This window comes from Pavona decussata, unplaced genomic scaffold (genome assembly GCF_977016875.1).
Source record: "Pavona decussata unplaced genomic scaffold, jaPavDecu1.1 SCAFFOLD_72, whole genome shotgun sequence".
NCBI classification, from domain to species: Eukaryota; Metazoa; Cnidaria; class Anthozoa; order Scleractinia; family Agariciidae; genus Pavona; species Pavona decussata.
Window position 1 is genome coordinate 2,517,765 of NW_028145491.1, and position 13,347 is coordinate 2,531,111.

The following is a 13,347-nucleotide window of genomic DNA, read 5'->3' on the forward strand; positions in this document are numbered from 1 at the left end:
TTATATCTACTAAGTTTTGAGGACTTCATGTGCTTTTTAAAAGCCTGGAGTGTAGGGATCTTTTTCGACGAGATATCTAAAGAATTCCAGAGTCGGGAACACCCGGGGGAACACCATATAGTCACCCATCTTCACATCACACTACTCTTGTCGTGTAATTCACACAGAGTGTCCCCTCCGTATACATAACCTGCACTAACTCTAGCCTGAGAACAGGCTCGCAAAGTCAAGTGCAGTGGGGAATGCGGGAAGAGAAAAATCGGCGAGCCAAGCGCGGTCGATTTTTCTCTCCTCTCTATGCTCCACTTGGGAGCCTGTTCACAGGTTACACAAACTCATCCTCAGATCTCCTTAGTCTTACTCGTCCTTATCATTTCTTTGTCAGTTCTTTCTTGTCCTTATCTGCACTATCTCGTCCTTTTCACTCCTTTCTTGTCCTTTTCTATCCTTTCTCTTCCCGGTGTACCTACCGCAAGCACTGCCGGAAAAGTCTGACCTTGGATAAAACGCGGGAATCGTAATCGGTTTCTTTGTGATGGACCCACACACCAAAAGATCGTAGGCTCTGGGAACGAAGATGGAGACTGGTTGAAATCACTTTCGAGCCGGAATTTTTTCAAGAGGCTGTGTGCAAATGGTTGCAATGGTCTTTTATGCACTAATGAAGTTTAAATGAAAGTTGCGGAACGAACACTGAGTCTATTAGCTATTTCCACTTGACTCATCATGACTCATTGAACGGAAAATGCCTAGTGAAGGGCTTGTTCGTCATTCTGCACAAGTTGCAACTGAATGCATCCGATCAGTAATTAATATTTCCTTCTGAATACTGATTTACTGGCCCTTAAACTCGATTTTTAAGCTTCCAATGATGAAAAAGCAGGTGCATGTTTAAAAAAAAAAAACCTTGTATTAGGATATCACTTGTTTTGAAAAACAGTTGCGTTGTAAAATAAACACTACGGACAACCGTACACATCAGTGAAAAAAAGTAAAAGATGTATGCTCTCTTTCACTTCATTTGGTTTCCTTATCTCCACAGAATTTCCTAAACAAATTTTTCATTGTATAAATACCTACTCGTACAGTTAATAGTCAATCGAGAGTGGTCAAAAACTTATTAAATGTTTATCATGCAGTCTTCAGGAAATCAATGTTTAGTTAGCGTTTTGCATTGTGAATACTTTTACTTAAAACACCTGTCATTTGCAATTTCAATGTTGTTCATTCAGTGTGTAGTTACAAAATTATCTGAACAGACGATCTCGTTAGAGTCTTCAACCTCAACCGTTGAATCAGATATAACTTGGCATTGGTCAGGTAAGACCTCCACGAATGTTCCTAGTTCCATCGACAGGTTGATTTGAGCAAAATTATTTGTTATTTTAACCGATTTTGCTCTTCTTTTGTTTCACGGTCGGAAGTGGCTGAGTCATATTTTAGATTACTTTAGCTACATAGCTTTTGCATATTTTCCACCTCAACAGTAATGCTAGTCGGTGCACTAGTAGATTTCCAAAATATAGTGGCAAATGGAAGCAACTACAGTTTCATATATCGCTTAGCCATCGATGATGAACTGCGTCTTGTTATACGTAAGGACCACAGTGTAATTCAAACATATTTGCATATAGAACGAGAGTTTGAAACAGCATTCAGTTGAGAATTAAGTCCTGTGGGGGGTTTACTGATTAATTACACCGCTGTTGATGATTCAAATCAGTTTGCTAAGACATTGTTATTGTAGTGACTCAAGTCAAACATTTTATTCCGACTCGGTATCAATTTCTCTCACCATGAATCGTAAAATGGATTGCCGTTCGGGACTGAAAATAATTCACTCAAACTGAAACTGAATTTTGCTCATAATTACAAAAACTCAACACAGTGGAGAACCTCTACCGAAAAACAAAAACAAAATACAAAATGGATGGCAGAGCCAACAGAGTCTATTTAGATTTAGGGCCCGATTACATTGATAATTTCTACCCGAGCTAAAATTGCAACCCGATTAGGGGGGCTGAGATTTCAGCCCGGCTCCGTTAACAAACCCTGTTAGGAAAGAATTTGTAATTATATGAAGAAAGTATCAGGCGGGGGTGAACTCAGCCCGGGGTGAAAATCCAAACCCCGTTTGAACTAACCGTGATTCTAATTGTGCCTTGGCTGAAATTCGAAAACTAATTCCCCCCCCCCCCCCCCAAATCTAAAGGACTCGGATTTTATTTTGTTACCGTCATGTCACTGGCGCTAAATGTTCTGGTGAAATATACAAACAGAGTGTGGAGCTAAGGACCATCTACGCATCAATGTGTCCGTTTTTTTGTTGAAATATATTTTACTGAATTTTAAAGAGGCCGCTACAAAACATCTTCCGTCAATACATGGTTTTTTCTTCGTCTTCGCTACTGGTATCCACTAGCAGACAATTGAATTAAAATGTTCCTTTTTAATGACTTTCTCTTTTTGCTTGCCATCAATTCCAATCAAAAAAGGCCTGAAAATGACCCCATCCTCTCTTATACGACAGGAACAAAATGTTTCTTAAAACTTCAGAAACACGATTTCTGTTATTGTTGTTAAGTCGTTCAGTGCTAAGTTTTGGACGAAATTTGCATCCTTGGCAAACAACCCTGAAAAAAGAAACAATGTTTCCACAATGAAATTTTCTCGTTTACGCCGGCCTTGAAATAACATTTTCTTTTCAAAATCGTGTCTCCACAGGATAGTTGCCTCAGAGATGTTTGCAAAATACAATATTACCTTTTATGTGATCAGATCAGAGATCGACACCATCAACTTTGAGGAGTCACTGGATGCATATTCTGCTTTTCGTAAAGCATCTGAAGACTCTACAGTCCCTGATCAGCCTCTCTGGGGCATCCTGCTGTGGCAAGTGGTTGGCATCTTTTTACTGGGCCTCGTGTTTGTTTGTGAGTGTAAATTAAGCACTAACATTTTAATGTGATAATCAACATAAAAAAAAAAATAGGCATTCCCCGTGAGGATTCCGCAAGACTATACATTGGTGATGTCTGTCAGTTTTGTCACAACTGAACAACACAAGTAAACTTTCTTTTCACTTTATTTGGTCTTTTTCTTTGCGGAAGGAGAGACTGGAAATAATAAAGACGTTTACTATAACACAGTGGTAAGCCAGTCGAATCAATCGCTTGTGTTTTTAGGGAACTAAACGAGCACCTCTGTGGGGCCGCACACACAGAGAGCGCTTCTGTGTGTATCGATTGATAAGCCCATAGTTGCAATTTCAGAAAACGGACTTGTTGGTGATTGAAGACTCTGGCTTTTCAATATTTTCAGGTGCCGTGTCCTGTTTTTGCTGTGAACGGTACTCGGTCAGGATTCCCAAGGTCAAAAAGCAAACAAAGGTTACCGGAAATGACCCTGAGGATGTCTGTGTAGCGCTTACAAGAGCAGACTCTGACGAGTGGAGGCCGACTGGGGCCGAATCAGAAACGGACTGCTAATGCGAGTGTGCTCCTGCAAATGAACACACACTTTATGTTGACAAAATGTATACGCCATTTGTTTAACCATAGCCATCCGACGAGGAATTCATGCCGAGATTTAAGAATGTCGATTTTCTATCTTTTAAGGCCCAGCGAATTCCTCTGTTTCAGTAATCTACGTGTTCATGACGTGTTGTTGTCACTGTGTTGTTTTGCTGTTGTACAAAGTGCATTTGTATTCTTCCATGTTGCAAAAGTTCGTTGGAACATTGTGTTTTAATACGGTAACTCGTGTTTTGTTACAAATAAATTGGAACATCAATGAGGCAACATTAATTGTTTCGGAGCAGAGATGTCACCGAATGATGCAATAGGTTTACCTCTAAGGTTTTACCGCAACGAAACCTGGATGGCAAATATTTCCAATACACTATCTTGAATTTCCCCGCACTGGTGATACAAGAGTGCTTTCCATTTGCCAGAACTGACCCGCCAGTCTGTAAATCGAATGCGTCATTTTGAATGGATGGTGCTGCAAAATCTCGAAAAATAATCACTCAGAAAATGGTACGCGTTTTTTTGAAGAAATTCGAAGGACGAGGATAAAACTTATCCTTCAAATTGGTCCATTCCGTTTATGAACTGACCGTTCTGATTGGCCAATTCTGACAAATATAAAGTGCCCTCAGAAAGGTACTCGAAAGTACAGTGGAATCAGGAAATACCATCGATGTCAGACCATATGAATTTTACCGAATCAACGAGGTTGTTGGGTACCGAGGGGTTTCGGAAAGGAAACTGGGGGCAAAAGAGGAAACAGACCACGCGCGCAATCTAGGGTGGGGTTCCACTATAATCTGTTGGCATGGCAGCGGTGCTATTGCTGTGAAAGACAAAGATAAACATTAATTGAGTTCAGTTTCATGTAATTCACCATATTATAATAACGAAAAGGATAGTTTTTAGAATCTAGCTGAGTGATAGCCAACTTCAACTTCAACACCTGCTCCTACCGAAAAAGGAAAAAGGCCGCCCCCCAGAGACCGGCCGAATGTCGAGCAGCATCTTGACCTTTGGGTGAATTGGAACTATTACGTTCAAGCCAAATGCCCTAGTCGGACAAAAAGCCAGCAATTTTCACGGCTCGACAAAAAAAAAATTCACTAGCTCCAAAACTTATTCTTTGCGCGCTTAGTCCGACAGGATAGCACGTCATCTCCTTGCAATACCACAACTGGACTACCCTTCAAGCCAGCAGAGATGAAGGGATCTCTGCTTTCAGGGTACAACTGGTGAACTCTAAGACTAAAAATACTAGCGACTAAGGGAATTGTCTCAGAACGTTAAACAATGCGCCAGTATAGCCAAGTTGCAATTTCAAATATTGTGAAGGTTTCGACCAGTTTGAATAGAAAATAAGTGTGCTACTTCCCGCATGCAAGCAGTCATTTTTCTCAAAGTTAAGTTCTCCGTAAGCAGTCTACCTTTTCAGTTGTTTTTAGGTCTTACTAGTTTTTAATATGTATTTCCGTATTTCAAGCTTTTGAGTATTGTAGTTTCTTCAGCTTAACTATTTAGACGAATTCTGCAATACATGTACTACATTAATTCTTTGGCCAAAAATGGCAAATGAAGTTTATTATTATTACAACGGCTCAGTTTAAAGAGAGCCAGGACCCGGTTGTTCAAAGCCCGATTAAGCTAATCCTGGGTTAACCTGAACTTTGATTCGAGTATATTTACTAATCCGTAAACTAATTAGTTTTGCCTTAGACGTTTCTTTACCATTAGGTTAAAATGAGCCTTTAAAATCGTTTTTAATGAGCGAGATGAATTTTAATCGTGGATTATCCGCGTTAATCGGCTTTCGAACAACCTGGGCCCTGAGCTATAGAAATTGAAATTCGGACAGAACCTGCCAGCCATGTCCATCTTTGACAGGTGTCCGCCGCTTTGAATAATTTTATTTAACCTTAGGACAAACTTGGGCCGGTTAGGCCCTTAGTTAAAATGCCGTGGCAAAAAAGCTTATTTGCCGAGAGTTGACTGTACCCCCCCCCCCCCTCCCCAGTAATGCCGGACCCTATTTCAGATAGAAATATGAAATTTTCCGGTAACCTTTTTCAGACCTAGCCTTTAAAATTTGTATACTTCTTTCTGTAAAGCCTATACCCCTTTTCACACCAAAATACTTAAAATCAATGAGTCAACAGTATATGATGAGTGAACAGTATAGCCCCAGTATATGTTTTAAATTCAACGATTTAGCCATCTCAGAAAACACAGCTCAAGCTAACCTGCAAGGATCGAAATCACAGCTATATGATTGGTCAATAGAGGAACCAATAAAAACAAGGGATTTTCGATCCTTCCAACGAGTATAAAATCTCAAAGAAGAGCGCGAACATTTGAAATGATACCGAGAACTCGTCTCTATCATTTCTCAAAAATCGGCAACTGGCTGAAGAGATCCACAAGATTAGGATCGAAACCGTGGTCTTGCCTGACCATTGCCTAAAATGCCACAGAATTTACTAACGGCTGAAGGACTCGTAGCAGCCCCTGGCCAGAGTAACACAGAAGAATTGCCTCAGTCAGTAATCAGTCTGAGGCGTAATCAAAACAGAGGAGGAAAATACTAAGCTCCCGCAACATAAACAGAAACCTCACAGTTACAGAGCGGAGCGGAGCGATCACAAAAAACACAGCCGTAACTAAACTCAAATTAACGCATTGTACAGCTTTTAAAGAGGCTACAATGCTAAAGAAAGGATCAAGAGACGAATAACCGTGATAAGTAACATAACATCTTGCCACAAGACCAAATAGCCGGGCCCGGCAATGCAAAAGCTGCAAGATAATGAAGTTATTACACGCCGGTTCAAATCTTATCCTTACAATGGACGTCGCAAGACACACTAAAATGAGCCATACGAAGCCTGAACCAATTGCCAAAAACAGCATAAGAACGACAGTCGCTAAACACAAACAACAAGAGGTCAAATAAATAGAACACAAAACCCAGAAATGACCTTTGAGATCAGAATACAAAACATGCGACATCAGTATAGCAAGCACATGGCTTTGTTCAGTGACTATCACGCAATCCTCCAAACCATAAATGGCATTCAGTTTAATGAGAAGAAAATACAGCGCTAAAAGAAAATTTACAGGGAGCACCGCTCATGCAAGAGAGGGCTTTTCCTGAAAGCTGACATCTGACAGCTGACATCTACGACTTCTCTCGACGCATGCGACTTACTGAGTATTTTTTTGACGATAACAGCGACACCGCTAAGGTAATGAAGACGACACTCCTTTCCATAACAAAAGTACTTGGAATCCCCCCACAGACAGAGAACGAGCTCTTGACACTTTTTTAGACGCTGTTAAACTTGACATAACTACTGGTACACCTAACAAAATCCGTGACAACCTTACCGCTACAGAGAGACAGGCCATTAGCCAACTTAAACAACGACAAGACATAATTATAAAACCCGCTGACAAAGGTTCCGGTAGTGTTTTTATGGACAAAACTTGGTACATCGACGAATGTAACAGACAACTTAAGAGTGCCTGACTGTAACTTTCGAGAATCGCTGGCCAAGCTTGAAAAATCGAAACTCCTGATAATTTGCCTGAAGTTTACTTTTGGGGAACTATCTTCGAAAATATTATTTGAATGTTCTGGAAATTTTTAGTTTTCGAGAATTTTGGAGAAAACGAAATAACGGGTTTTGCCTCATTAATTATGCAAAAATCTCACTCAAAATTAGCCAAGTTCAATACGCTTGTGTTGAAACAGCACGCAACGCTAGAAAGCGAGGTCGGTTTTGAATAAGAGCATAACTCACCTACTTTCTATCAATGGGACCTATGTAAACTTTTGTAGAACTTTGGAGGGTTTTATGGCTCTTTGAAAAAGTGACATTTTGAGGACTTCGCGATGAGGCGAAAATTGAGTAAGTTTGAAGGTTTAAAATGCATCTTGGTATGTCAGGTATCGACTCGAGAGGAACATTGTGATAAAGCTTGGGTCTTCGTCTTTAATAATACGAAATAAAAAATCTGGGCAATCAATGCACGCGCTGACGAAAACCAAAGTTATGTCAGGGTCAATTCCAAAAGCGATCATCCCCCCCCCGGGCAAACCCCCGGGCATTTGACTTTTTTAAAAATGCCTGATCAAATTCCCCGCTATATGGGCCGATTTCTAGGTCAAATGCCCCACTGGTTGGGGCTGAAAAGTCATCGTGTTGGTTTTTTTTTTTGTATTCGCTAGCTCTATTTATATAAAAATCAACGAAATTTTTAGAAATAGTACACATCAAATATTTAGTTTGATAAGAAAGGTAGCACTTCTGATTGATAACTTCCGCAAAATTTATATAATTAAATCTGGTATTGACGACAGAATTATTAACGAAATATTCTCATAAAGTACGGCACAAGGATTAAAACCGAAGCCCGAACAAAAATTACGCTTCAATGCATCATCATCCAAAATCGTTATGTATTTGTGCTAGCGATTTTATAGTTTCGAAGGATTCGAGTAGACTCTCAGTGCATGGCTAACGCTTTTTTGCGCTGAACGCTTCATTAGTGGTGTGCTTGCTCCCGATAATTTTACGCCGCGATAATTTTAAGATTACGCTTTAGATTACTAAAGATTAGCTAAAGAAAAGCTTCACAGCTTACCTTTTGATACAAATTCTTCGAATGTTGACACTAAACCAGCTTTCCTCACGTCCTTCTGAAAATTCCAAACCTTGTATAATGGCATATTTCCGAATATTTTAATACGCTGGAGCTCGCATATATCAACATAAATTTTGTCGAAAACTACGAGGAGTTGTGACATGTTACATGGAGTACAAATTATTTTTAAACGCGACCGCTGACCAGCATTTTTTCGACGGGTCAAATGCCCGATGGGCCGGGTTTCTATTCGCGTCAAATGCCCCACTATGTGGAGCCGAACAGGGGTCAAATGCCCGGGGGTTGCCCGGGGGGGGGATGATCGCGCTTGGAATTGACTGATACATTCAACACAACAGTGCCTCGCTGAACGTAGTCTCTCATTGGCTAAACAGGTAGACGCCGTAGCAAGCGTAGCAAAGCATTTCATTGGTTCGAATACAACCCTACCGTCACACACACACGCGTGACATTTCTGGGCGGAAGTGTGTAAGTCTTCAATCTGGATGATTTATGATTGCTCTTGTGTTGTGTAAAAAGTAAGTGTTCTAAATATGCTTATGAGTTTGTGTCTCTGTGTCATCTTGGCCTCGAAGGTCTCTTACTAAGTAGTCATTGCCGCTAGAAGTTCGGTTGAAATGAGATGAATGAAAACATCCGAATTATTTACTTGACCTCGAAACAAAGTGCAAACCCGTCCAAAAAAATACAGGGGAATGATTTACTACTTAATTGAAAAGCACATGCAAAAATTCAGGCACTTCTGAAGGAAAAAAAGTAACCCAAAAACGTCACTTAGCAATACGTCCCTCTTGCACCAAGCCATTCAATTGTTCTTCTTCTTTGATACTGGCACCATACAGATTGACTATAGTCAACAGGAAACAGCACAGTTGCCACCTTTAGAAGATTTTGTACACAGGATTACATCCCATTTTGTTGAAATAACAACTTACACCAAAGCAGATGGCAAGCTATCAGCCAACATTGGAGAAGTGCCACCATTAATTCCACCATGTCAACGTGCAAGTAAAGTATTGAATACCGAAGCCAGTAAAAACAGTGTATACTTAACAAAGAAGGAAAAACTCAATGATGTAGAAGGTAACAATTTATTTTCTTGCATGCATTACTTTCCTCCTATACGTCTATATATACTTTTGTATCAATCCAAATTATACCAAAGTTCTATGGCTCACTTTTAGATAAATATAATGTTATCTTATAACAAAAACATAAACTTGATCCAGGTATGTTTTGTGGAACTTTTGCAAAAATAATCTGAGTTGACCCAAAATGTTTTGTGGAACAAACTGTTATGTTATTTGATTTCATAATTTAATTCATATGCATCTTGCCCAGGCAACTGTTCTAATCAAACATATTTAAATTCAGCATTGCCCAACTAGTTTATTTAATAAGTATTCTATAAATTCTCTCAAGGTTTATCTTGATCTTGACTGTATATTAATTAATTAATCAATTGGTAGTTAATATAATGGCTGTCATGTATTTATATCAACAGTCAATTAATCTTTTTTTAGGTGATCCTACAATGCTGCACCTCCTTTTGCAGCAAAAACATTTCCTTGTTGAAGAGATAAAAAATTTATCTGTGGAAAAACTCAAACAAGTTTGTGAAGAATGCTCAATATCGACTAAACAGAGATCAGCTGTAAGTTTTAATTACTGGAATTCCATGTATTTTTATTGCACTAAATAATTTGAAAATCAAGAGTGACTTGCCAAAGCAAAAGCATGCAAACTGTACTGACAAAATAACTTAATATACTTCCTTAGTGAGACCCCTGTTATCAAGATGATCTCTTAAGACAGATAGTAGGAGGAGTGTAGGGACGACAAATTCACACTAAAAATACCAAAAAATAAAATAAAAGCTATATCAATAATTCCCAAAAAACACACATCACTAACATCGTTGTGTGACAAAGCCTAATTTACTTTTTTTTCTATTTTATTTGATGCAGGATTTTTTGCGAGGCAGGCTGCTTGCTCTTTATGCAAGTATCACTGTTGGAAACTCTCCATGCCATAAGTTCACCCATGTCGAAGGTCACTCAGGTGGCTTTTATCACCTTGTTTGTCCTCATTCTGTGAGTGTACACAATTTTGTTTCCTTATTTAAATTTCTTATAAGTTAACTCTTGTAAAGTAACAGTTCAGTCCATGATTTTCCAAAGTTAACATTTTGCACCTTGTTTGCTTAGAACAAAATTTGATTAACTTACTTAAAATCAAAAAGAGAATATTCCACTACTGAAAAAGTCAATTTTAGAAGTAAGACCTACAGTTGAAGATGTATTAACACCATGGAATGATTAAAGTAAAAAATATCGTTTTTTTTCAAAAATGTGACTTGGTATTAATTTCATCATGTTCTCACTGCTGCATACATTGTAACGTACATTATCACTTGTGAAAACTTATAAGGGGCCTTATAGGGGGCAACCATTTTTCTGGAGGGGGGGGGGGTTGAAGAAAATTTTCTGCAAGTGCTTTTTGGAAGAAAAAAATGCATGCAGCACAAATATAAACAGTAATCCTTCAGAGCACTGAGAATGGAAAATTATCCCACACTTCCTTACCCACCAGGTAAGGTGACCAGATATCATCCACTACCCACCCCCATCAAGAGTTGTTCCTCAAGATTTCCTTTTTCTGTTATTACTTATATGTTAAGATGTGTCACTTATACTATTGCTTAGTTGTTCATTCCTACAATGTGATTTTAATTTTAAATTTTTGTTTGCAGTGTACTGTTGCATCAAAATTCCTTCTTCTGCAAGAATCTGTCCGTGACGCTGCTGACTTGTACCTCAGCCTGAAATACCCCCCTCCTCTTTTAATCTGTGATACACCTTGTACTCTGGCACGTCACATTGATCAGAGGTGTCCGGATGTTGCAGAACAACTTTGGGGTGACAATGTGGGGTGCTTTCAGAAGCCAGTATAATAGGGAAGTCACCTATTAAAGTGAGTGCACTAGTTGATAATGTATACCCAATCCACCATTTAGTGAATTATTATTTTGAGCATGCATATTGTAGTCTAGCTTTTCAAAACAGATTGAGCACAGCCATGTAGTTACATAAATTTACAGGTAATGGGTTAAAACTGTAGTTGTATAATCCATCTTCTGTCCTTTTAGTGCAGATGATCATTTTTTAAATCACACCAGGGACTAAATGCAAACCATTCTTCAAGTTTTGTAAACAAACAGTACATTGTAGCTGATGAATTTACGTTGCTACATGCAAGTTTGTCTGTGGTGAGATTCTTTGTCCCATCCAGACTAAATATAATGATTATTTCACACAAGCCACCCCATAATGCAGTGTAAATCTGTTTAATGAGTGTATGTCATGCATGACCATGGATTGAGTCTCTCACAATGTCTTACTGAAAAAGGCAATGTTCCAGGTGCAAAAGAGTTCTCTTGTCAACAAATATTGTTGGGAATATACATGACATTTCATTATATAAAGGCTTTAAACAGATTGCAAGAAGCGGGCCCTACAAACAAATTGCAGAAAGTATGGAATATTTGTTGTTGTTGACTGCTGAGGGTACATTCATTATTGACAGCAAGAAAAAATGAACCCAGTCAAAACAAGCCAAAAGATTCCAGCTAAAAGTTATGATTTATTTTGTTTTGAACCCTGGTAACATCAAGTTAATTTTTTCTTCCAGGTCAGTGTTCCAGAGTTAGTAAGCTCAACTTTTAAAACTAAGCTGGCACAGGTTGACCAAACATCCACATGGCGACATCCTACAACTGGCCAAAAGAGGAGGTATATTGCAGGTGATCGATTTCATGCTTCTGTAAACCCCCACAAGTCCGACTTGTGTATCATGACATCAACCTGTTGGAACAAAGTAATGGCATCAGAACCAGCTACCAAGAGAGTTCCAATCATATCAAGAACAGACGCCTCCAGAGCTCAACTCTTCAAAGCTTTTTTGTACATTTCCTGTATAATTACCTGATGGACTATTATGGAAATGAACAAATTGTTCAGAAGCAGATTAATGATATTAAATCTATGTTGGGACCCAACCAGGTGATCACCAGGGATAAGTTTCATCGTTTTGTGATAACCAAGTTAGTTTCTTAATTCCCTAGCCTTTTGTTGGCCTTGTTCTGGGCTAGTGGTTTGTCCATGTGGAGTAGTGATTCACTGTACTTACTAGCCCTCTGCCTAGCAGTCAAAAACGTTAGTGTTAAGTACTGCTATATTGCCATGACATTATTCATTTAATTAGGATTGCCGGGCATACACTGAAGAATGGTGTTTCCTTGAGTTAGATGGCACATTTATGGTGGTTCATGTGAACCCAGTTTGCTTTTTAGTGATATGGAGGTGAGGGCATAAGGCCTTTTTCAAGGTGGGGCCTATTCTGTGAGGGGATCATAATAGACCCCTATAGTCCTCTGGTTCATATTACTCAAGCTACATGTACTAGAAACTAGCTACAAAAAAATCCCAAGTTATCAAGTTGTAGTAAATTTCTTTTCCATGAAACTAATTATTTTAGTGGCTAGTAGAGTAGGAGGTTGTTATCACTAGCCCACCATGGTTTTACTAGTCCTGGGCTAGTGGACTTGTGTTAGTGTCGGGCACTGGTAGAACATTGATCCATATAGGAGGTGAACACTTTATATCATGTTGAACAATTCTTGGGAGAAATTAGGTGATCACAGATGTCATTGTGGGGCATGATGCAATTTGTTATAGTGAACAAAATCTCTTTTAGGAAAGGCCAGGTACAAGTCAGACATCACAGATAGTCATACTACAAGCTTTCACCATGCTGAGAATAAGCATATTACCTCTCTACTTTGCCTTCTTGCAGGATTCACTGCAGTACCTTGAGGGAAAAAGGATATATAACATTATTAGGATAATTTTCAAAATCAATCTTTTTAAATATAAAGCTGTTTAATCACTATTAATATTTCTTTAAATTAGCGATTGAGAAATTAATGAACACAGTGTTCAAAGTTTAAATTTAGTGAATTTTGGCCAAAAATCATGATATCTCCCATCGATCTCCCATGATACTGCCCCTTTAATCAAAGTAATAATTATAACAAAATTCTCAAACAATATGCCACTATCTGATACATCATTGTCATATTTTAAATGGAATGTTT

General features: G+C 38.8%; 2 protein-coding genes across 3 annotated transcripts; both read left to right on the plus strand.

The window, feature by feature from the left end:
- The first annotated feature begins 1,242 nt into the window (after positions 1 to 1,242).
- Positions 1,243 to 4,455, plus strand: LOC146476953 (uncharacterized). 2 transcript variants are annotated; one of them, XM_085113872.1, is made up of 3 exons: positions 1,243 to 1,320; positions 2,725 to 2,933; positions 3,322 to 4,455. In XM_085113872.1, the coding sequence occupies exons 2-3, from the start codon at positions 2,741 to 2,743 to the stop codon at positions 3,486 to 3,488; spliced, it is 360 nt and encodes a 119-aa protein (XP_084969998.1). In that variant the 5' UTR covers positions 1,243 to 1,320; positions 2,725 to 2,740; the 3' UTR covers positions 3,489 to 4,455. The 2 variants fall into 2 exon arrangements, with proteins under 2 accessions (XP_084969998.1, XP_084969999.1); XM_085113873.1 differs by lacking the exon at positions 1,243 to 1,320 and having other exon boundaries at positions 2,587 to 2,933.
- Positions 4,456 to 9,141: 4,686 nt separating this feature from the next.
- LOC146476954 (HMG domain-containing protein 3-like) lies at positions 9,142 to 13,341 on the plus strand. Its single transcript, XM_085114056.1, has 5 exons — positions 9,142 to 9,275; positions 9,716 to 9,846; positions 10,160 to 10,285; positions 10,945 to 11,165; positions 11,883 to 13,341. The coding sequence occupies exons 2-4, from the start codon at positions 9,727 to 9,729 to the stop codon at positions 11,143 to 11,145; spliced, it is 447 nt and encodes a 148-aa protein (XP_084970182.1). The 5' UTR covers positions 9,142 to 9,275; positions 9,716 to 9,726; the 3' UTR covers positions 11,146 to 11,165; positions 11,883 to 13,341.
- Positions 13,342 to 13,347: the final 6 nt, after the last annotated feature.

What these genes read in the sequence shown, in the direction of transcription:
- LOC146476953 (XM_085113872.1), top strand. Translation starts at nt 2,741, where the DNA reads ATGTTTGCAAAATACAATATTACCTTTTATGTGATCAGATCAGAGATC. An exon ending in ACTGGGCCTCGTGTTTGTTT is followed by an intron (nt 2,934 to 3,321) that starts GTGAGTGTAAAT and finishes CAATATTTTCAG; the next exon opens with GTGCCGTGTCCTGTTTTTGC.
- LOC146476954 (XM_085114056.1), top strand. Translation starts at nt 9,727, where the DNA reads ATGCTGCACCTCCTTTTGCAGCAAAAACATTTCCTTGTTGAAGAGATA. An exon ending in CGACTAAACAGAGATCAGCT is followed by an intron (nt 9,847 to 10,159) that starts GTAAGTTTTAAT and finishes TATTTGATGCAG; the next exon opens with GATTTTTTGCGAGGCAGGCT. An exon ending in ACCTTGTTTGTCCTCATTCT is followed by an intron (nt 10,286 to 10,944) that starts GTGAGTGTACAC and finishes TTTTGTTTGCAG; the next exon opens with TGTACTGTTGCATCAAAATT.